This window comes from Macaca thibetana, chromosome 14 (genome assembly GCF_024542745.1).
Source record: "Macaca thibetana thibetana isolate TM-01 chromosome 14, ASM2454274v1, whole genome shotgun sequence".
NCBI classification, from domain to species: Eukaryota; Metazoa; Chordata; class Mammalia; order Primates; family Cercopithecidae; genus Macaca; species Macaca thibetana.
The window spans coordinates 30791283-30816630 of NC_065591.1; the positions used below are offsets into that span (position 1 = coordinate 30791283).

Genomic DNA, 25348 nt, shown 5'->3' on the forward strand with positions numbered 1-25348 from the left:
GACTTGTATTATATTATTTGTCCATTTCATCATGGTGTGGCTCACCACTTTGGATAAAGTTATAAAACTTATTAACATGACCTTGTTAAAAGACACCTGTAAACACTGCCCATTAATAACACCAACTGCCACTGCCTAGGCTACAATACTCATGAGCTCTCAGCAAGAATAACCCCAAAGCCCTCCTAACTGGCTTTCCACTTCCGGTCCAACAAGACAATCTACATGTTCCCTACTCACCCCTCAAAAAATCTCAAATCATTCCTTAATGGTCACCAAATGGCTAAATGAGTACAACAGTCCTTCCCCAACTGTATGGCTCCTCACAGGCTCCATGGTATTGGAACTCATAGCTAAATGACCTAAGAAGGGTGGGGAAAAGCTAGGCTAGAAACAGTAACTCAACAAACTTACGAAAGCTCTTTCAAACACTTTCTAAAACTCATCTTAAAAAAAAAACCTATAAAGAGTACACTGAATTTAAAATAGATATATTTGCCCGAACTGAAATTAACACTAATAGAAATTATATTAATTTCTACTTGTCATCCTTTTTCAGGACTCTCTTCCCCACTGTTTCAATAGCTGCCTTAGACATTTGCTTTCTTAGGATGTAGAGAATATGTATTTGCTTTGCAGTCCTTTTCTAGGGGGCCTAGTTCTCCATTCAAATCTTCACTGTTCTTCAAATTATATAACTCAGTGCTGCTGACTGCCTCACGGTCCCACTGTGGTTCCAAAGACCCATGGTGACTTGGATTCTTGTGAAAAGAGTTTAGGTAACCTTGTATTCCTCAACCCATTCCCTCCCTGTCTAACCAGAGTTATGCAGCCTTAGCTCTGCCCATGACAATTTCATGCCTTGGCAAATCCCATTAGCTTCACCCTCACACAGTTCAGCCACCAGGCAGGGAGTTTCAGGGCCCAGGGTCACATTGTTTTAGCTTCCTCTACTCCCTGGTTTCAATGCAACTTCTGCTTTTCCTCTGAGAATTGCCTGACTTTCCTTTTTCTATTCCCAACCCCTAGTTCCCGCTTTTTCTATTTATCACCAAGAGGAGTGCTTCTACTCAATACATCCCAGACCACATTTCTCAAAACTGAAGAAGTTCTTCACTCCTACTCAAGCATTTAAGGTCCCCTCTGACATATACTCAACGAACCTATCCAAATTCTATTCTTCTCATTCAGGAAAGAGTGACTGTTTATAGTTTCAACACACCTAACATGCTCCACCTTTGTGCCTATACTCAAGTCCTTCTCCTGCCCCATTTTACCTACTAAAAATCAAAATCCTATCTATTCTTCAAAACAATCTCAAATGCTACCTCATTCATGAAACTCTGTGGCCGACCTCCTATCAGACAAAATTTTGCCTCCTGGATCACCACGGCACTCTAACTTACGTTATGGCACCCAAGACAGTCCACCATACACAGCAGACAGGCACTCAATTTATAATAGTTGAACTAAACTAAAAACTAATGAAAAACTTACTTTCTATAAAAGTCTCAGATGCTTCCCAATATCATAAGCAAAAAAATTACTTTTAAAAAAACTTAAGCTTGTCCTCCATGCAGACTGAGACCTGAACTGGAATCAGATACTTTACATAAGAAGTAACCTTCAGTCGCTGTGGTCTGATTTGGGGTACAATCTTTAACCTTTGTTTCAAGGTCACAGTCCAAAACCACAAGAGATCGATTTACACAGTAATTATTAAGCCAATTATTTTCCTCCTGATTCTGATCCAAAGTAGAATTTTTCACTCTTGGTACTCTTGAAAGAGCATATTAAAAAGTAAAACATACTGATAGCTTAACAACATTAGCAAGGTGAATGGTTAATCCACTGCCTTTATCACTGGCAGCATACATGTAGTTCATAAAAATCATCCCTAGATCTCTTTTTACAAATGGAAAAATTCAAGCATCACCGTGAAAAAGAAAATGAGGCCGGCAGCAGTGGCTCACGCCTGTAATCCCAGCACTTTGGGAGGCCGAAGCAGGCAGATCACTTGAGGTCAAGAGTTTGAGACCAGCCTGGCCAACATGGCAAAACCCCGTCTCTACTAAAAATACAAAAATTAGCTGGGCATGGTGGCGGGTGCCTGTAATGGCAGCTAATCAAGAGGCTGAGGCAGGAGGATTGCTTGAACCTGCGAGGCGGAGGTTGCAGTGAGCCTAGATCACACCACTGCACTTCAGCCTGGGCAATGGAGCAAGATCCCATCTCAAAAAAAAAAAAAAAAAGAAAAAAGAAAATGAATAAAGTTAGGCTTACCAAGGTATTATAATTAATTAACCATACTTCAGTTACAGGCCGAAAAAATGATGTTTCACTCTATCAATACTTAAGGTATTTCTATTATGTCTTTTTCTTTTTTTTTAATTAGGAGACTAAGTATTCTTGTCTTCACATATGTAGGGACTTTACCATGGAATTTTGTTTATACTTCGTTTTTTCAAGGAATGCTCACTGAAGGATAGTTTACCTCAGTGAGTCCCACAAGGTAACCAAGCACCTAGATTAAAGTTTAAGTAATGTTCTCGTTAATTCCTCATATAAGGATCATGCCAAGCTGCACATTTTGTGTGTGCACACTCACACGGACACCGGCCTCAAACATCTCAATCCACCAGGCTCACCTGAAGCATTTTGTCAGGGCTGCTCTCAATGCCAGGGGGCATGTTGCTTGGGTCGAAGGCTATCTGTTCAACCTCAGCAAAGTAATTAACTGGATTCCGGTTTAAGACCAGTTTACCAACTGGGATGAGAGGGTAGTCCTTGTGAGGCCAAACCTGAAAATGATGTCACATTCATAATTAACAGGCAATCAACCAAAGGAAATTAAACCTACCCACAAAAATACCAGATTTCAAATACAATCAAGCCAATGAAAATAATTTTTAAATCCAATACAACATAAGAATTTAAGATGAGTGCCTTAGTTAAATCTTTCACAGTAGGAAGTGGTAAGTACTGACAGTTTCCCTAGGAAAAAGTACATCAGCTTTTCATACTCTGTTCCCTGTTAATAACAATATATGAAGCCACATACACATACTCAATGAAATGACGAACAGGAATGTGGAAGCAAGATGCTGGTAAAGGACACTCTGAAGTGGTACCCTCTGTATTTTGTATATGACTTCCCCATCATTATAATTGTTTGACTAGATTTTTTTTCTAATTAGGTAAGAAGAGACTTAAAAAAGAAAACAATATAGCTGTTACTGACTCACCTTGGTGAGATCAAATGGATTAAATGGAAAAGTTTCTGCCTGATTAAATGTCATGACCTGGATGTAAAAAGTCCAGGAGGGGTAGTTTCCTGTGGCAATGGCATTAAAAAGATCCCGGATGCCATAGTCAGGATCTTCCTGGGAAAGTCTCGCCGCATCTTCAACAGAAAGGTTTTTGATGCCCTGGTCAGTCTACAAAATGAGAGAAAGAAGCTCCAATGGAAACTTATTGGCAAAGTTATCAAAATGTAATCAGTAATTCATTGAAGGATTATGAGTAACACCACCCAAAGAATGAACTTTCTTTACAAAAATACTTCCATTGTTCAAATCTGATACTAATGAATTTATCAACAAGAAATTCTATTTGATTATCCCAATACTTTTAAATGTCAAGGAAATCCCAGCTACACATTTCATATTTAAAATCAGTCCTATCTTTCTGTTTATGTATTCTATTATTTGAATTTTTACACTCATGTTACTTTCCAAATCAGAAAAATCAAAATATATCTTAAAAGTAGGCAAAGGATTAATAAAATTAAAGGACTACTTCCCTTTTATCATGAAGTAATGTTTTAATTCCACTTCATGATAGCTCAAATCAATTACTGAGACTGTGCTCGGCTAGTATACCTTCACCCCTGTCCTATTCCTTTTTTTTTTTTAAATAAATTATAGAATCATAGCTCATAGAGCTGAAAAGAACTTCAGTACAACTACCTGGAACTAGTTCTCTGACTATGAGCAGGCAAAATTAATATTCTGACTTTCCAAGCAAGCCATTAAAACCCAGAGAAGCTGTGTCACTTCATAAGTGCTCCTGTCATCCTATCATACTGTTCTTTAATGGACTGACCATGTGATCTTATTCTGAAAGACCTCCCAACAAGCCAAGTGCCGCAGAAAGATTTCCTTAGCAAAAATCAACTCTGAACGCTGGTCTATTTCTACCACAGAAATCCCAACTCTCTCGTCAGTGAAAAGGTCTGAACTCTTACTACTGAACCAGAAGTAAAGCCACCTTCAGTATTAAAAAAAAAATGAAGGTCACGATGTACAGATCACCCAAAGAGCTAATATATTAACTTGTGCAATAATATTGCAATACTTTTCTGATTTTAACTGAATCCTTTAGGTTTAGAAAATAATCATCTTAGGTCAGAATAATCCAGACTGATGAATCCACGTAGATCTCAGGCTACCTTAGGGCCCTAGGATAAAAGACCCACAAGCAATCCAATCTTTCCAGGACTTGTATAGCTGGTAATATTATGCCAACTTTATAGTGAAAAGAATTGGAGCTCAAAGAACTTTTAATACTATGCCCAAGGCCACAATTATCTAGAAGAGTAAAAATCTGAGTTCAGGCTGGCATAACTCCAAAGCTACCAACTAGACTGGCTGTCCCAGAGACAACCATTTAGTCTTACTCTAAGTAACACTACATTGATCCTTTTGGCAATTACAAGCCAATTTTATGTTCCATAAAATGTTTCCTTGTCAAATATTATAGATTCAAGTTATGATGATAAAAAGAGGTGATAGTTCTCCTGTTTGATATGCCTACATTAAGTTGTTCAGATAAAGAAGGAAACAGGACAGAAGAAAACAGGATAGAAGAAAACAGGGCTTTTGGATGTCATTAAGAGAGAGACTGTCCAGTACTGGTCATGAGCCCACTTCTTTCTGCTTATCTTAGCAGCAGTATTTGGAAACAGAGGTTCTCAGGCTTGTTTTTACCTAGCCCTCGGGAGTTCTCTGGGAATATCACTAACACACCAGGGTTCACTGGTAATATTGCTCATTGTAACGAATGCCATGCTTAAACCAAAAGAGAACCCTTTAAAATATTTCAGTTGATTAAAACATTCTCAAAACCCTCCCCAGATGTAACGCATTTGATCTGGCTATATGAACGCAAATTTTTAAAAACAGTACAATTTTGTTTTCTGACATTTGTAATTGATTTTACTTATATGCGTTGTTCATAATACAACCTCAATAAATGCTAAGTGAATAGATGGATGACTTAAAAAGTTAGAAGAAATGATATTGGAAAGATGCCATTGGATGTTGGAAGTGATAGTGAGACTTGGATATGCTCCAAGCGGTGTTAGCCCTCTTCTGGGCCCTAAAAGGTATCTATGCTCAGGATAATGACTCAGGGCTAGGCACTTTATTATTTTCTAGAGCTGAACTCCAAACTCCAACAAGAACTCTAGAAAAGCCAGGCTAGGGCCAGGCACAGTGGCTCACACTATGGAAGGCCAACACTATGGAAAGCCAAAGTTGGGGATGCACTTGAGGCCAGGAGTTTGAGACCAGCCTGGGCAACACAGCAAGACCCCATCTCTATAAAAGAAATTTTAAAATCAGCCAGGCATGGTGGTGTGTGCCTATAGCCTCAGCTCCTCTGAGACAGGGGGATTCCTTGAGCCCAGGAGTTCACTGCAACCCAGGAGTTACTGTGAGATACGATCATACCACTGCACTCCAGCCTCAGTAACAGAGCGAGAGCCTATCTTTAAAAAAAAAAAAAAAAAAAAAAAAACTAACTAGGCTAAACTAGGTGGAAATTATTTCCTTCTGCCTAGCCTAGAGGTCTATACTATCTTCTCTGAGCCCAAACCAAAAGCTTAGATATTCCCACTTCAGGGAGAAAGCTGTACTCAACATGAAGCTGCCAGCCCAGAAACATTAAACCAGAAGCAGCACAAAAGAAGCACATTTTCTAAATATTTATGACAAGGGACACAGGATCCAGAAAAAGGAAGCTTAAACTGTTGATCGCAGCCATGTGCCTTACCTCTGGCCACATGTAAAAGAGAGACTAAAGAGGAACCACACACAGTTCTAATAGGACAGTGTGAAGTTATGTCCTCAGGTGGAAGCCAACAAAATACTCACAGTACTGATCAGCGAGATCAATACTTCCCATGTTTGGGGAGGGAGGTGAGGGAAAAGTGGGAGAAGCCTTAATCTTTGCTCAATTCTTCAGGAAAAATAAGGAGGTGTGTGGTAGGAGCCTTGTACATTCTGCCCCAAAGGTATAACACGTACCTTATAATGGAATTTGCAATAAACCGCCTTTCCTTCTGCGTTAACCAGCTTGAAAGTATGTGATCCATATCCATTCATGTGGCGATGGCCATCTGGAATCCCCCGATCACTGAACAAGAAAGAAACCTAAGGAACAGAAATATAAAGCCTAAAATGTTTTCATTTAAATCAAAACATCCTAGATTTTTAAGATATTCCTTAGGTTCCAGAAAGTCCCTTAATGACATAAAACATACGAGCCTATTTCCCATGGGAAGGGTTACCATTATTTCACCTGTAGAAAATAACAAACAGAAAAATTTTAAACCAAAATGATATGCAAATCACTAATACTATGACTCAAAATTCTATGAAGGAAAAAGCTGAAACAACCTGAAAACTGGCCTAATTTGTTATTCAAAATTTATTTTCATAGCAAATTTGGTACTACTTTCCCCTCACTTCCCTAATACAGAGCTTTATCTTGTACTAAAGACTTTCATCCTTACTATTGCTAAATATCAACTGACAATGTTGCTATCTATCTATCATCACCATTTAAGGTTGATGAATGGGGGATGATTATTAAAGCCAGTTACTACAAAACTCTTCACGATCAAGAAATCTGAGGAAGCTTATTCCAATAAAACAGCCAAAACTGGAGAGACACTTTATGAGGAGGCATAATTAAACACTGCATCCCAGGTGATAGAAGACAATGGAAAAAAAGGGTTCCTACCTGATGCAGAGACTCAGGACGTAGGCTCCAGAAGTCCCAGACCATATCTGGATCCTTCAGATGCGTCTGAGGATTTCTCTTTTGGCTGTGGATAAAAGATGGAAACTAAATAGAAAAAAGAGAGAAAAAAATTCAAAAACTAAGTTTACAGGAATTATGGTGTCTTGCATTATACATGCCTATTACTAGGTTTATGGATTATAACTCTAAATACAATCCTGGAATTTTAAACTGCCAAACCATAAAATGAAATATACTCAACATAGAAAACTGGCATCTAAGATACCCTAAAGTATTTCAAATATACTCAAAACTAGTCTTTTTTTTTTTTTTTTTTGAGACAGGGTCTCACTCTTTCACCCAGACTGGACTGCAGTGGCACGATCACAGCTCACTGCAGCGTTGACCTCCTAGGCTCAAGCAGACCTCCCAACTCAGCCTCCCAAGTGGCTGGGACTACAGGCATGAGCCACCACACCTGGCTAATTTTTGTATTTTTTTGTAGAGACATGGTTTTGCCATGTTGCCCAGGCTGGTCTTGAACTCATGGACTCAAGTGATCTGCCTGCCTTGGCCTCTCAAAGTGCTGGGATTTATAGTATTTCTTCCTGGAAGAAATATACCCACCCTCCCGCATGCATACACACACACACACACACACACACACCCTCCTGCTGACTCAGAGCATGTAGAGACACCCTCTGCTTGTTTCCAAAGTAAAGTCCCTCTTTTTACTAATCTTCAGTGTTCTGCAAGGAAAACTAAACTCACTTCCCATTAAGTCAATGTATCTTAAAATGACAAATCTAAGGCCAGTGGTAACTGTTGCTACTTGATCTTATCAAATACAGAAAAATGTGTTGAAAAAAAGTAATCCAGACAACTCATATTCTTTTCTTTCTGCCTTTCCCATGGTTTCTCCTCAAATGCCAACCTATTTGAAATCAATTTAAATCAACAAACATTTGCTGAGTGCAAAATACTCTATTACCTACCAATATGGGATCCCTGATGAAGAAAATGGGGGTGTTATTTCCAACGAGATCCCAGTTACCATCTTCTGTGTAAAATTTCACTGCAAACCCACGAGGGTCCCGAACTGTGTCAGCTGAACCTGATTCTCCAGCTACAATATTCAAATGGAAACAGGAAGCATAAGCCACAGCACTTTACATCCAAGAAGCCTGGAGACATAAAGAAGCACCTAGATCCATCCTTTCTAATCTACTTCCAAGAACTAAATTAGGCATTTAAGTGCCCGGGTTATTATTTCTACCCACCAGCTAATTCAGTCCACAAATCAAACAAAAGAATTAATTGAGAGCAATAAGAGAACATATGTAATAACAGCTGACAAGGTTATTCATTTAACATAATAAGATAACTTTGTTCAAATAGGTAATTAAGCTTTTAATTAAAATAAGGGAAGAGAATAATTATGAGGCTTAAAGTAGTGACAAAGAGAGTAAGTGAGTTGCCAAAATGATGAGGTTAACATTAAGAAAATGAGTTAAAATACTGGTTCTTAGTTCTTAATTTACTTTTACATTCCACAGTATTTCTAAAATGCAGAGACTGACACAGAAACGGAACTAGTCAAGCAGTAGGCATGATGAAATATAGTATGATAGATCTAATACTATCTCTGTAACGTGAGAAACATCACTTAGCCTCTCAAAAACGAAAAGAATCCCATTCTGCAAAGTAGATCTACAATTAGAGACTGTATCTGTAAAGCACCTAACCATGGTTGGCATAGAGTTAATTCTCAATAAAGGTCACTGTAGGCATGGTTATTAAATAAGATTTCCACTCTATTCTTCTGTTAGAGGCAACCACTTTGAGGAAAGCTCTTTCCAAATGTCACAGAATTGCAGAGGTAGCCTCTGTGTAAGTGTGATTTCCTAAGACCTCAACAAACAGAAATATAAGTAACTTCCTGTGTGTCTCCAAATATGTCTTCTACTGTAAAGCCTTGCCATAATTTGGAGAAGTGCTTGTTTCCTATTTTTTTTTTTTTTTTTTTTGAGCCGGAGTCTCGCTGTGTCTCCCAGGCTGGAGTGCAGTGGCGTGATCTCGGCTCACTGCAAGCTCCACCTCCCGGGTTCACGCCATTCTCCCGCCTCAGCCTCCCAAGTAGCTGAGACTACAGGCGCCCGCCACCACGCCCGGCTAGTTTTTTGTATTTTTAGTAGAGACGGGGTTTCACCATGTTAGCCAGGATAGTCTCGATCTCCTGACCTCGTGATCCACCCGCCTCGGCCTCCCAAAGTGCTGGGATTACAGGCTTGAGCCACCGCGCCCGGCCTGTTTCCTATTTTCTAATAACTTTTTCTTTAAGTTATAAACGTCCCCAAAAAGGTGAAGTTGAGTTAAGCCACACCAATCACGCCAATAAACCAACTTACCAACAGTGGAGAACCGAACTGCGATGGGAGTCCTCTTTCCAATATGCTCAAATACCTTTGCCTTGGAATATTTGGTAATGTCATGTGTGACCTCAAAGTAGCCAAAGGCCCCTAACGAGAAAGACACAGAAATCCTTACCATGAGACCATTACTCAGACATTCAGGTCCTTAACAGGCATGTGAGTAACAAGAGAAAATGATGGTTAGCACCAGCCTTCTGGGGGCTTCCAGTGTAATGGGGGAAGGGGAAATGTCCAAACACAAAATAAAGAGGGTGAAAAGCAAAGCCCTATTCTATCACTCAGTGCTAAGTTGAATGCCACATAGCTGGAGCCGAGAGAAGGAGGTGAGTGGGGCTAGAAGTAGTCAAGGTTGGCTCAAGGACACAGGACCTCAGACGGGCCTGAAGTACAGGTAGGACCTATGAGAGAAAGAGAAGAACAGAGAGAAGAGGAGATGAAACCACAGAGAAAGAGAGAATCTCTTCAACACCTAGCAAGGAAGATACAAAGCAAGCAACACACTAAACAAGTCAAGATGGAAAAACACACAAAAACCACTGGGGAAGATGGGAAGAAACCTTATCCAGGAAGAAGAGATGAAGAAATGCAGAAGTCCTAACTGGAAGTCCCAGTCAGCAAGCTAAGAGAAACACTCCCTTTCTGTGGAGCTCTTTTTCCAACTGAGTATTTCACTTTCTTTCAAACACCACCCCCATCTTTTGGGTCTGACATAAAAGCAATAAAGTAAGTTTTACAGAAATTGTTGGAAAAAAGGAAAGGAAAAATCATCACAGACCCACCACCCTAACACAACTATCCCAAATTTTGCAGTTCATTCCGGTAATTGCCCAATAAGTACACCATTTAAACTTAGTCGCAATTTGCAGTCGTGTCTGTGTCTGTATTTGTGTACAGCGGGTCCTCATGTAACATTGTTTGGTTCAACATTGTTTCATTATAACATTGATGAGAAAAAAATCTATTCCTAGCTGAGGTCACTATCTGTGTGGAGTCTGCATGTTCTCCCCATGTCTAGATAGGTTTTCTCCTGGTACTCCAGCTTCCCCCCACATCCTACAGATGTGCACATTAGCTGAACTGGCATGTCTAAATGGTCCCAGTGTGAGTCCACTCTGCAATGGACAGCATCCTGTCCACGGTTGGCTCTTGCCTTGTACCCCAACCTGTCAGGACAGGCTCTGGCCTCCCACCACCTTGAACTGGAATAAACTGGTAAATAACAATCTTATTTTACTAATGTTTCTTAAAGGTATGTATGGCTCACATTTATTTCAATGTTTAATATTAGATGTATTTTGAGTCTCTATTTAGAAGTTTGGTGATATTTTATCAGTCCGAAATATGCCATAGGAACTTAACTCTTGCTTATGTCAATTAGCCTATCGTAAAATTCGTTTCATTACATGTCGTTTAGCTTAAAGTCAAAGTTTCCAAGAACCTATTGACATTAAGTGAGGACTTACTGTATTTTTATTCCTTCAATGAACTGCATGATAGGAAAAATGGAAGACTGCTATTTTTAAAAGAAACTATTTTATACATAATGTTTAATCTGAGGAAATAACCATCATTTATTTACTAATTTCCCTACTGCAGGACATTTCTCCTTTTTCCCACAAATGGAGATTTGGCACTTGTGTTAAAGGTCCTCCAATCCTTTGGGAAATAACACTTGACCCAGGTGCTGGGAAACAATCTTTTTACAGCAAATAAACACAGCACTTACCTGCTCCTTTAGCATGCACGACTCGCTCGGGAATTCTCTCTCGGTCAAAGTGAGCCATTTCATCAGTGAAAACCACATCCTGAACAAGAAGGGGCCCACGGGGCCCCACAGTAATCACATTAAGTTTGTCTCCTACTGGGTTACCAGCTCCAGTGGTCAGGACATCAGCTTTCTACATGAACACAGAAAGAAAGTGCAGGAGAGTTAGCACAAGCAAACCTTTCATTTACACTGTCACGGATACATAGCTTTGCAATGTTTATACCATCTGCCCTCTTTTTACATTTCCTGTGTCCAAAGTACTAAAATCCGACAAGATGGGCCATTGCCTGAAACTTTCAGTCATGCCTCAGAAACCTTTGACAAATCTCAACACCAATCTGCTAAGAAACTTGCTCTGAAGAGCAGAAAGATGATTTTGGAGCCTGAAAATGTGCCCAGCACCTGCTCCAGAGAAAGCCACTGGGTTCTGCAAAGCTCCCAGAGAGGTGCCTAAAAGCATCCTACAAATTTAACAGTGAAATGTCCCACCCAACAATGAGAAGATGGTCTCCAGGGAAGCTGTGCTGGTCAATACTTTACTCAGAACTTACAGATGCTTTATTACTGCCACGATGTTCAAGTACGCTACCCTGTTTAGTGCATCTCAAACAATGTACACCAGCTATTTGCAACATCTCTTTTCAATTAAAAAAAAAAAAAAGTCAATGGCTTTTACTGTCACTAAAAGTAAACTGTTACTGGTAAGGTGGATTACAGTATTAATGTTTTAAAGATAGCAAATGTCTCTGAAATGGGATAGGTTACTTTACTGTAATAAAGAATTAATTTTAATCCACCTGATTCTCCAATTTCAGTTACATTAGAAGACACTCAGCTGTCCCTCCTCTAGAGTGAGAGCGGCCTTCTTCTAGCCCCACGTGATCCTGGAAGCTCTCAGCTTCATCTAGTTCCATGGTCAGAGAATACTTTTGACCACAGATAAGTGCCTCTGCAGTGTCTTCCCCCGGTCACTGGAAATCAGGAGAGACATGGAGGTGATGCAAAGCTACGCCACCCCCACCTGGGAGAGGAACTCAACGGTGTCTATGACAAACCCCAAAGACCAACTTCACACACAGAGAAAAGCACTATTTTTAGTATTTCCACACACCTGGAGTATGTAGTTTTACTCCCCATGCATGTCTGTCCTGCATATTAAAACAAATTCCTGCCTCTTCTCTAGAAGGCAATAGGGTGGGGAGTAGGCACTTAAAAAACCACAAAAGATCTGTGAGCTGTCTGAAAAAAGACACTGAATAAAGGAGACCATGCAATTTGCAAAACTAATAAACCAGACTGTCTCACACACTAGGAAATGCCCTTGCCACTAGAGTTCTATCTTCATCCAAGTGGGAAGAGGCCAACATGGCACCAGGGAGAAACCAAGAGTGCCAGCATTAGAGCCTGGGTCCAACTTCCAGTTCTGCCAATTACCACCTATGGAGCTGCTGGCAAGTTACTTATTTATGAGTCTCCATTTTCATCTGCAAAACAGAATAATAACCACCTCCTAGGGTTAACACATGAATTAAAAGAGTTAAATGTAAAATGCAAGCCATACATTCAGCACATACATGCTGTCACTTCACTGACTGTGAGAACATGACCTCACAGCAGAAGGAGCAAAGCATCTGAAGTTTTATTTTTCTAGTAATCATGACAGATGCCTACTCCTCCATCCACACTCTCTCACTCTACCATCTCTGTCCCTAAACCCATCTAGCAAAGCCCCTTCTAAACTGTCACAGTTTAAGGGTCCAATCAACACTTACCACCCAATCACACCACTCTTTTGAAGATACGTATGTTGCTAATACGTGTGACCCTCTGCAGGTTTATTTTTAAAGTAGAAAATGAACCAGGAAAAAAAAAAAAAATTCTACTTTCTAAAGTAGAAAATGAACCAGAAAAAGAGCAACTTCACCTTTAGTTTAAACCTAAAGCCTTGGTTTTCAACCTTGGCAATGCACTGAAATCACCTGGGGAGCTTTTTAAAGCCTCCTGATGCGCGGGTCATTCCCACTAGATATGTCTGATAGAAGTACCCTGGCTGAGGCCTGGGCTATTTTTAAATGATTCCTGTTGAAGCTAGGATTGAAAACCACTGACCTAGAACTACTGAGTGATAACAAAATTAAAATAATTAGAGAGCCAGAGCAAACCAAATCTGTCCTTTAAATGCTCTTTTCAACATATAAACAAGGTATTTAAGGAAGCCTTTAAAAAATAAAGGGACATCCAGGCTGGGCGCGGTGGCTCACACCTGTAATCCCAACACTTTGGGAGGCTGAGGTGAGTGGATCACCTGAGATCGGGAGTTTGAGACCAGCCTGACCAACATGGAGCAACCCTGTCTCTACTAAAAATACAAAATTAGCCAGGTACAGTGGGGGGTGCCTGTAGTCCCAGCTACTCGGGAGGCTGAGGCAGGAGAATTGCTTGAACCCAGGAGGTGGAGGTTGCAGTGAGCCGAGATCATGCCATTGCACTGCAGCCTGGGCAACAGGAGAGAAACTCCGTCTCAAAAAAAAAAAAAAAAAAAGGACATCCCATAATAAAAGATAAAAGTATGAGAAAAGATACCAAGAAGCTCAGTAAAAGGAATGCTAAACAGGCAAGAGTGTTATTTACATGCCAGCATCCTTAAAGTGGAGAGGGAGCTGCCCCTAAGGGAGAGATGAGAGCACATCACATGTTCCCTTCTGGTTACTGAATTAGGGTGATATAGTCAAGAATAAATACCACACCCAAAGGCAGCAGGTGCAGAGTTGGATAAACGAATAAAGTACTAAAGCTTGAGGTGGTCTTTCCTGATGACACTGACTAATAAGGGTCAGAATGCTGGAATTATGGCAGTCCTCCCTCCTGCCCAACAAAGGAATCCCCTCCTTAACATCAATCCTGTTAAGAAATGAAACCTGAGTTTTTAAGTTACAAATGGAGGCTTCAGAATCTCTTCCATTTCCCCACTCTAATAGTTAGATCAATTGTCCTCATTTATATAACAGCTTTCCTTGCACAAGCTCTTGTATATACAATTTACCTTCAAAGCCAGTGGGGCAGGAAAGCTTCAACAGTCAGCAATAGAAAAGGGAAGCCAGGGAGCAAAAACTAGAAAGGAAAAGATCCCCCAACTTCAGGGGATGTTTAGAGCAACATTGGGTAAGAGGAACTGATCTAAACTGAAAGATAGAGCATTTATTAATATTAGAAGGTGAGGAGTAGGATGCAGTGTATTTAAGATGAAAATAATTCATGCAATGAAGATTTACTAGATGAAATGAGAGGGTGGGGCTAGAAAATGGACCACACAAGTTATCTCACTTAAGCTTCCCAATAATCCAGAGATGGATGTTATTAATCCCAACTATAAACTCAGAAAACTTAAGTAACTTTGCAGAAATGTCAGTGTTGTGGCACAGGTTTACTTGTTACATGTAACAAGTAAGGACAGGCAAAGAGATTTCCTCCAACTTGCAATTCTTGTTTTTAACTCAATGAATGACTTTAGAGCCAGAATATTTTTAAAGACAGAAAAGCTTTTCTATGGCTGGACAATTTCAAGACCTCTCTCTGGGAAAGTAGCATTGGTTCTTGTTAACATGTTTCCATCTTCCTGGCTGCTAGCTCCCATGACATCCACATGTCTCTCTCCTGAAGTGCTCTCTCTATCCTGCCCCACACCACCCATGAAGCAGGGCCAAGGGAAGCACCTTCTTGTGCCCCTTATAACAAAATACTGTAATTGCCTGTTCACATCACTATTTTTCTTTCTGAGATGGAGTCTCGCTCTGTTGCCCAGGCTGGAGTACAGTGGCGCGGTTTCATCTCACTGTACCCTCCGCCTCCTGGGTTCAAGTGATTCTCCCAACTCAGTAGTTGGGATTACAGGCACCCGCCACCATGCCCGGCTAATTTTTGTATTTTTAGTAGAGACGGAGTCCCATCATCTTGGCCAGGCTGGTCTCGAACTCCTGACCTCAAGCGATCCGCCCGCCTTGGCCTCCCAAAGTGCTGGGATTACAGGCATGAGCCACCGCGCCCAGTCTGTCACTGTTTTTCCTCTCTAGACTGTGTACTCCTTTTACATCTATATCCCTGATCCTAATACACTGCTCAATATACTAACAAACACAAAACAAATGTGTGTGGATTCAGCATGCAAATAAACTAAACCATGGACCAATATGATATGGCCAAGAGCCTTTCTAAGGAGAAGGAGGAAGCAGCAACAGCCTATCCCTTTCCCTGCATCTCCCCTCCAAAAAATGAGAGAAATATTTTAATTTATAAATTCTGATCAAATACCTTTAGACAAACTTGTTATGAAAACTGCCGCAGAAATTAGCTTGGCTAAAAACTGGCACAATTATTAGAGGTAGGGACTTAAAGTAAAATTCCATTTTGACTTTGCTGCTTTTATAGACTTCTTTTGGCCAGAGCTAATACATAAATGAGGAAATTTTCCTGGGAAGAGTAAGGTTGGCTTCATCTGGTGAAATATTTTATCAGTATATTACACTTTCCACTTAGTTCCCTTCACTCACAAAAGTCTCAAGAACTTAACATGTTCTTCCACTTTTAATTAAAAGATTGGTAATGCAAATTGCCCCTGTCAGTCCCAGAGGAGTCATAATGATGTCTTCTCATTCTATGATAAAGAATGTGCCTAGCATTTTCTAGCGAGTAACTGCCTAACATTCTCCATTTATTCAACAAAGATTCAAGTGCCTACAACGTGTATACCCAAATACAGGAAACCAAAGACTGTCCTGACCCTCAAATTTCTTACTCTGTGGGAAAATAATAAGGGCGGTCTAGATATTGGCGGCTGTGGAAGCTAAAGCAACTCCATCTTAGACACTAATCCACCATGCTGACTTCTGATTAACTCCAGTTTTAAGATTTCCAGTTTATCCATTATTCCTTGTGAAAGAGCCCCTATTTACTATAAATCCTGCCCTGAGGTCAAACAACCTTGACATTATCATACTTCAGTCATCCCATACCTCCCTTCTGAATCACCCTTCCCTATGGTATTTATTAAGCCCTGGGTCTGAGGGGTAATGGTGTGGGATCCACCATCTTGTCTCAGCAACATGCAAGACACTGACATAGTTTCTGGTCATAAGTGTGTATTAAACATTTCTTTCTGAGAAACTTGATTTGTCAGCCTCTTTGTTTGGCCTCTCAGCTTCCTCAGACTTTGGGAGTAAGTTTGCATAGACCTACCCTCCATGGAAAAGCTAAGAAAAAGAAACGAAACCTTAAAAACTTTTATCCCATCTCCCATAGTCTCTCCCATTGCACATTAAGACTTAGCGATCCCATGCCTAGGTGTATTTCAGGAGAAATGAAAGCACATGTGAACCAAGGGTTAAGTCACTCAGTCACCCTTTCTCCATCCCAAATGTTGGCAGTATAACAGCAATGCAGTTATTACCAGGGTTACCCTAAAAAACATAGACCCTCACAGCCTATAATGCATAGGCAACTCACTGACATAAATGGACAGTCTAAGACCTCTGCCAGGTAATAAGAGAACTGTATAAAAAGGTAAGGTTTGAAATGTTTAAATTCTCCCATTTTAAAGGGATCAGAGGTTACTTATTAATACTTCCCATTTACCTCCAAGAGCACTGGCAGCAAGCTGCACTTAAAAAAGAAAAAAAAAGAAAGAAAAACAATAACAACAACAACAACAAAAAACAGGAAATGGGTTAAGGTAAGTATCCCAAAAGAAGAGCCCATGGCTTTCTGAGCAGCCAGCAATAAAGTTCCCATTTAAGTTCCCTTCAAAGTCACTGGGAATACCTGCAGAACCACCTCCCTCCTGCCAAGACAGAAAAAGAAATAAGAATTTTTAAGTGGATCGAGGTCATACTCATGAACACATCTGACTCAGTGCTCACTTATTAAAGTTTACAAAACTCCCAATTCAGCTGTCAGCAAACCAAATCTGACCACAGAAGATACGCCCAATAAATTGCTTTCACATTGGTTGACTGTGTTTCCAAAAAAGGATACTCTGATTCTTGAGAGAGGAGGCAACAGAGTGCTCTCCTATAGTAGTCCCAAACCGTAAAGCTCTCCCAGATGAATAAAGCGTCAAAACTAATTGGGAAGTGGAAGAGAGCATATTAGCACAAAGCTGCCCACTTAGATAAAGGCATTTACCAAGCAAAGGGAGACTTTTTTTTTTAATGCCATCTGTTACTGTCTTAATTTTCTAACAGAATATCTTAATGTCAGAAAGTAAAAATGACATATTCTTTAAAAAGAGATTATGTTGTGTGTCCATTGCCACATCACAAGAAAATGGATGGACAGATTTTCACCAAATACGAAACGTAAGCTTTGGATAATGTAGTAGAGTCAGCTTCCTGGACACGGGTACACTACCCCAGGTGTGGCCTGTAACAGAGTTCTAGCCAATAGAATGTAAGTGGCAGTAACCCTGGACCCCAAACCTTACCACACTCATATACCCTTCTCCATGCTCTTGAGCCTTCTGTGCTGGACAGTGATGCCCAGGGCAACCTTAAAAGCCATGTGTTGACCAAGGGGGAGCTTCCTTCAGCCTGGTACCCTCAATAACTGTGGGAAGCAGAGCACCCACCCGCCTTCTTCAACTTCAAACCACTTTGGGCCATTCATGTAGGAAAGGAATACATTTCTTTTTTTTCTTTTTGAGATGGAGTTTCACTCTTGTTGCCCAGGCTGTAGTGCAATGGCATGATCTCAGCTCACTGCCACCTCCGCCTCCCAGGTCACCTCCGCCTCCCGGGTTCAAGCGATTCTCCTGCCTCAGCCTCCTCAGTAGTTGGGATTACAGGCATGCACCACCACGCCCAGCTAATTTTGTATTTTTAGTAGAGACAGGGTTTCTCCATACTGGTCAGGCTGGTCTCGAACTCCTGACCTCAGGTAATCCACCCGCCTCAGCCTCCCAAAGTGCTGGATTATAGGCGTGAGTCACCGCACCCGGCCATAAATTTCTAATATGTTTATACCATGATACATGTTGAGATTTATTTTTATAACTCTTAGCCTATACATGATTTCACATGATTTAACTTAAAATATGGGCTATGAATCAATAATTTAAAAGAAATTCAATTTTTAAAAGGACAGAAAATTTGAACATATACTTCAAAGGAATATATACCAATGGCCAATAAGCATGTAAAAAGATGCTTTTCATCATTAGTCATCAGAGTAATGCAAATTAAAACCATAGTGAGATACCACTGCATGTCCAACAGCTAAAAGCAAAAGACTGACAGCACCAAAAGTTGATAGGATGTGGAGCAACTGGAACTCCCATACACTGCTGATGAAGTATAAAATGGTACAACCATTTTGGAAAAAGGTTCAGCAGTTTCTCATAACACATTCACTGACCTTATGACCCAATAAACCTACTCCTAGACCTACTCTTAGGTATTTCCTAAGAGAAATAAAAGCATCTGTGCACAAAAAGACTTATATAAGAATTTTTATAGCAGCTTTATTTATTTTTCATTTTTAAGACAGAGTCTCCCTCTGTCGCCCAGGCTAGAGTGCAGTGGTGTTAATCATGGCTCACTGCAGCCTCCACACCCCAAGCTCAAGCAACCCTCCCACCTCAACTTCCCCAATAGCTGGGACTACAGGCATGTGTCACCATGTCTGGCTACTTCTTTTGTTGTAGAGATGGGGTTTCACCATGTTGCCCAGGCTGGTCTCAAACTCCTGAGCTCAAACAATCCTCCCAACTTAGCCTCCAAAAGTGGTAGGATTACAGGCATGAGCCTTTATGCCCAGCCACAGCAGCTTTACTTACAATAGAAAAAAAATTAAATAGCCCAGGTGTCCAGCAACAGGATATTCAAACGGTGCTACATTCATATAATGGAATCTTACTCAGCAATGAAAAGAATAAACTGCTAATACATGAAACAACTTGAATGAATGAAAGGATGGACAGACAGAGTAACGTAATAAAAGACACAAGGCAAAATGTTCCTTGTAGAATCTAGATGGCAGATATATAGGTATACACTGCAAATTTTTTTCAACTTTTCTGAATGTTTGAAATTTTTCATTTAAAGAAGTGTTTGAAAATTATATAGGCTATAAGACATATGCATAATTCCTTTTGGAGGGCCCTGGGGGGAGGGAGAAGTGCCTCAAAGAAGTAAGCGGTTTTTACTCAGAGCAGCTAAAATCAACAAACAATAAGACATCAATGTGACTGCTAATCAGGACGATGTACACAGTGCACTAAGATGCCATGGACAAAGGGGACTGCCGTATTTCAATTAAGAGCCTCCCAACTATGGATGAGCTTTTTGAGTCAGCCATTTCTCACATGGGCAACTACGTTAAGGTAAATCAACAGCAGGGACTTCAACAGTTCATGATTCTCCCAAACAAGGAAGAAGGCAGCTAATCTCAGAATAAAGGGGAGTCCTTTAAAAATGAAAATATTGGCCATGCCCGGGAGCTCACACCTGTATCTCAGTACTTTCAGCGGCCAAGGCGGGTGGGTCACCTGAGGTCAGGAGTTCCAGACCAGCCTGGCCAACATGGAGAAACCCCATCTCTACTAAAAATACAAAAATTAGCTGGGTGTAGTGGCGGGGACCTGTAATCCCAGCTACTTGGGAGGCTGAGGCAGGAGAATTGCTCGAACCCGGGAGGCAGAGTTCACAGTCAGTGGAGATCTTACCACTGCACTCCAGCCTGGGCAACAGAGCGAGACTTCATCTCAAAAAAAAAAAAAGAAAGAAAAGAAAAGAAAATATTTTGTTTTGTAAAAATCTCACTACTTTGTCCACACTTTTCTCAATTCACCAAGTATTCATTAAAACTTCAGTGTGAACCAGGATTTGCACCCACTGGGTAAGGAAAGAGTCTTGGGTCCAAGAAGCTGGATTCTAACCTTGTCTCTGCCACTAAGTAGTGGCACATCCTTTACTAAGACTCCACGTGTCTCTGGTTCACTTTAAGAGCTCATGAACCGTCCTAATGGTATATAACAAAGAACAGGGCCAAGAGGGGAGATTTTCCAGGCCCTTGGAGGAAAATGGCAGCCTTGTCCCAAACAGGGAACCATTAAAGCAATCCATGAGCACTTAGCATTAATACCCCAGTTCATGAACCTGAGTTTTGAGCAACAGCACTAGGCAGAATGGGGAAAACAGGGCTGCAGTCCTCTCTCTACCATTAACCAGCAGCCAGGGAACAGGGCAAGACCTTTAGACTCCCTGGGCCAATCTGCCAACAGAAGACTCAGACCAGATGCGGTCTCATCTAATCCAACCTCCTCATAGATGCCCTCTGCACCCGTGGGCACAGGCCAGGAATGCCTCTCCCACCACCAAGTTAAAATCCTACTCATTTAAAAAAATTCCTGTTCAAATGTCACCTGCTTTGTCCAGCCCACCTGGTCACTCCCTCTGCATTCTACAGAATACCTATATTAGAGCCCTCACCACGCTGGAGTGTAATCATCTGTTTAAGTGTCTTGTCTCCCAGACTAGACTCTTAGCTTCTCAAGGGTGTTGTTCTTGCCTCATTGGAATTTATACACCTTGCCCCGAACAGTGTCTAGCACCTGCAGGCGCTCAAAGAATAGAATAAATGCATTAACCAATCCCTAATGTCCCCCCACCCCAGCTCTAAAACGCTAGGCCTGATATTTTGAAGTGCAAATGAGACAATGGATGTAAAAATTCTTTTATTTAGTCGTTTAATAATGTGCATAGTACGTACCAGTCACTGTGATTGGTGCTGGAGACATCAAGATGATAAAACACAATCCCTGCCCCGCTGGGACCCCACAACTATGAAAGCGTGTAAACACTATTTCAAGAAGGGCAGCGTTAGAGCCTGGTTCCACTTCCCTCTCTGACTTCCTTGCAGCTGCAGCTCTCTGCCTCTTTCCCCATGAGCCCTCATTCTGTCCTCAAGCTGCGACCTCTGTCCCAGTTGGCAAAAGTGCAAAATTCTGAAGCAACCACCCGAGCCCGTCGCGGACAACAAAGCCTGCAGGCCCGCGCCCCACTACCCAGACCCCCCTCCTCTGCTCCGGCGAATGTAAGAGTCCGTTTGCACCGAAGGGGATCCCCCACCCCGCCCAGTGAGCCGCCGTACAGTCCCTCCGAGCGCCGTCCCAGGGGAAGCCGGGCCGTTACTCGCCGACCCCCCTACTTTCTAAACGGACCCTCGGGCCCGTTCGGGGAGCACAGGGTGTACCTGCGCGGCCCGCTGCTCCTTCCAGTGCTTCATCTGGTCGCTGGCGGGATCCCGGCTGTCAGCCATGGCGTTCGGTTGGCGGTGCGCAACACTGCAGGAAGCCTCCGCTTGTGGGTTTCCACCCTCAGTAGGCAAAAGTGCCTGTTGCCCCGCGGCCGCGGCGACTTCAGGCTCAGCCAATCAGCACCGCCCCCTCGTCCCGCCCCCCCTCGTCCCGCCCCCTCGGGAGGACTGCCTTCTGATTGGCTGCTCGCTAGGCAGGCCGAGATTGGAAGCCCAATGGGCGTGGAGCAGGGCTCCCCGAGGGAGGCGGTGCCCCAGAACCCGGAGATACCCGGGAGGGTGCGGAAAGGAGGGGTCCCGCGCTAGTCCAGCGATTGGAGAGCCTCGCCCCGCCGGCCCCGGGTGCCCGCAATAGCCGAACCCAGGTATCAGCATCCCTCAGGCCGGTATCAGCATCCCTCAGGCCACCCCAGGACGCGGCCGTTGGTGGCCTGCCAGTTTTGCAGAGGGAATACTAGACCCTGCTGAGTGGGGCCTTGCACTCTAACTGTGCTTTTTCTGCTCTTAAAAAGTCAGCAATCTTGGGTCAAATTACTCTGTACGAAATTAAATTTTGCCATCCGCTAATGTAAGTATTATTTGCAACCAAAGGATGGATGGATGCTTTTCTTTTTCTCTCTTAGCTTTTCTTAACTTATTCGTGGATTATCACTTACTAGACTAGTATACTAATTATTTAATATAAAAACACTCTGAAACGTTTATCTCCGCACAGATGGGTGTTGATTTCTTCCTTTACCAGAGAATAACAACTTAACTTAGATGGGAAAAATGTACTCCCTTGTGATGGGAAAAATGTATTCCACTCCGGTACATTGCCAAATTGGCTTCTTTAAACACGGAGAAATCTGCTTCCCCAAATTTTACTCCCAGGTAGGCAGAAATTTAGAAAAGCTCTGTGTCTTTCAAAAGCTATGTTGAACAGTAAAATAGTCCCATTTAGTACAATATTTAGTAAGTTACTGACTAGTTTGTCATTGTAATCAAAGAGTTTGAATGATTTCTACACCTCAGGTGCTAGGATTTATCTTTAAGCACCTTAATATATATAAATAGTATATACCATCCTCTTCAAATTAAAAGTTATCAGCTTTTGATTTTTTCCAGTACAACTAGATGTAATGGGTGGATATATAATAGTGGAAACTTCACGTTGTTCTTGATCTTACAAAAGTATGATAAGAATCTTGGGCATAAAAGTGGAACTTTAGCAGTTCATTGGAAAAGAAAGCCACAAATTGATCTTTAGCACCCTATACTTTTCCTGTATTAAAAACAATTGTAAAGATGCTGTTGGCTGTGTAATTTGATGTCTTTTTCTACAGATTAGGAAACAGAAGTATAGGGAGGTTAAATAACTTGCCCAAAGTTACACAGTTATTAAGGGATAGAGTCAGGATTCTAGCTTCAGCTCCAAAGTCTCCAAAGTCCACAGTTTGTTGAATAAATAAATGTTGAGATAATCAGACAAGTCATCTTCTTAACTAACCAACACAAATATCAACAAAATAAATAAGAAGAGACCTGGAGTCATATGTTAACCTTTGTTCATTATATAAACACTATCCAGCATATGTGGCTTTTTTCCCTTTGTTTTTGTTACTCTGGGTTTGGATTGCTAAAGAAGTATTTCTAGAGAAAGAATTGGAGAAACAAGACTGGTTTCTGATCTTGTCATATCTTGTTTTTTAAAATAAAGGGCAGGCTTACAAGTAATGACAATAAATTTATAATGTTACATAGGAGGCTGGGTGCGGTGGCTCATGCCTGTAATCCCATCTCTTTGGGAGGCCAAGGCAGGCAGATCACTTGTGGCCAGGAGTTTGAGACCAATCTGGCAAAACCCCACCTGTACTAAAAATACAAAAATTAGCTGGGCGTAGTGGCACGCACCTGTAATCCCAGATACTCTATCCCTTAATAACTGTGTAACTTTGGGCAAGTTATTTAACCTCCCTATACTTCTGTTTCCTAATCTGTAAAATGAAGATAATATTAGTATCTAACTCATAGGGTTGTTGAAAGGGTTAACTAAGCAAATACACAAACAGCTTAGAATAGTCCCTGGTATATAGTAAGTGCTCAATAAATTATGGATGGGAGGATTCCGACCCACATGGAGTTTAGTCTTGGCAGTACGGATCGGGCAGGTAGAAAATCTTGAATCTCAGCTACTCAGGAGGCTGAGGCGAGAGAATCGCTTGAACGCGAGAGGCGGAGGTTGCAGTGAGCCAAGTGTTGCAGTGAGCCAAGATCGTGTCACTGCACTCGAGCCTGGGTGACAGAGTGAGACCCCATCTCAAAAAAATTAAAAATTAAAAAAAGTCACATATTAGGTGGAAGTTCTATCGACTATATTTTAATTACAGTTTAAATAAAAACACTTCTAAAAATCAGCCCTAGTTTAAAAATACTTGAAACCAAACCTGTTTGACTCCTAAAGATAATTGCAAGTGATTGGTTAGGTGAACAAATTGGGTTCTAGGTTTTAATATTTCAGTCATTTGAATTCATGGGTATTTTTATTGGTATGAATAAAAATGTTGTTTAAAAAATGCTGTTCTCTGATTTTCAGAACTCAATGAAAATAAAATGTACTGGCACAAGACATACTGTTATTAATCCTGATATCACCAAATTTGAAACAAGCTTACAAAGTAGACCATATAACAAATGTTCAAGAAAAATGTTTAAGTACTCAGCTAGGAATCTTTATAGACAAATTTTATTTCATCAGTATTGCAAGAAAAGAATGGAGAGAATGAACATTATGTTTTGTTGGGTGACAGGCGTACAAAACAGCACTAGGGGTAATTATTCTGTTCTGATTCCACCCATCCTCAGAGAGGCCGAGAATGTTCTACATATTTCAGTTTCATTCTCTTCACAGTGGCCTCATGAGGTAAATTCAGAGTTAGGCAAAAAGGAAGGAAAAAGAACACAACAAGAAAAAAACAGTTACAATTCAGTATTGGCTATTGGCTTTAAGAGAAGAGAGTAACCATCACCACAGCTCCATGACTCCTATTCACTGTGGAACAGGCTTGAGCAAGCAAGAGAAGAAGGTGGGATTTGCTTTGAAAAGTAGCAGTGGTGTATATGCAGTAGCAGCACATACCTTTTGCTCTGCCTATTTGGCTGCACGTATCTTTCCTGCTTTAATATGAATAATTACCTACTTGGGAGGAGGCAACCCAGATGTCCCCTGGTGTCTGGTGATGTCCATAGCATGAGCTATCCTGAGGGGAAGAACATGGATGTGACTTTTTCCGCCTTGGCCTTACGTGCCATGCTACTGATCTGGTGTTTACAAAAAGAGGAAACATAGGCCAGGCCTGGTGGCTCACGCCTGTAATCCCAGCACTTTGGGAGGCCAAAGTGGGTGGATCACTTGAGGTCAGGAGTTCAAGACCAGCCTAGTCAACATGGCGAAACCCTGTCTCTACTAAAAATACAAAAATTAGCTGGGTGTGGTGACGCTTGCCTATAGTCCCAGCTACTCATGAGGCTGAGGCAGGAGAATCGCTGGACCCAGGAGGCAGAGGTTGCAGTGAGCCGGGGTCATGCCACTACACTCCAGCGCGGGTGACAGAGCAAGACTCTATCTCAAAAACAAAACAAAACAAAAAACAGGAAACATAGAAATAAGAATTGGGAATTTGTTTTTACCTTATTTTTTTATACTTACTAATGGAGGCTTGGAAAATGCAGGATAAAATATCAGAAAAACAATCATTCAAAGATGATGATAAATAGGTAACATTTTTACCAATATTTTATCTCTTATATGTATGTAAAGGAGTGTGTGTGTGTGTGT

The 25348-nt window shown here is 41.3% G+C and overlaps 1 protein-coding gene across 1 annotated transcript in view; it reads right to left on the reverse strand.

Annotated features, from left to right (window-relative positions):
- CAT (catalase) overlaps window positions 1–21654 on the reverse strand; it is a 35842-nt gene extending 14188 nt beyond the window's left edge. Inside the window, exons 1-8 of the mRNA XM_050758772.1 lie at window positions 21469–21654; window positions 11185–11356; window positions 9435–9545; window positions 8022–8152; window positions 7027–7131; window positions 6309–6434; window positions 3246–3437; window positions 2649–2801 (exon numbers count right to left, since the gene is read on the reverse strand). Of these exons, the coding sequence (XP_050614729.1) occupies window positions 2649–2801; window positions 3246–3437; window positions 6309–6434; window positions 7027–7131; window positions 8022–8152; window positions 9435–9545; window positions 11185–11356; window positions 21469–21534 (1056 nt within the window). The 5' untranslated portion in view covers window positions 21535–21654. The remainder of the gene's footprint in view (window positions 1–2648; window positions 2802–3245; window positions 3438–6308; window positions 6435–7026; window positions 7132–8021; window positions 8153–9434; window positions 9546–11184; window positions 11357–21468) is intronic.
- Window positions 21655–25348: the final 3694 nt, after the last annotated feature.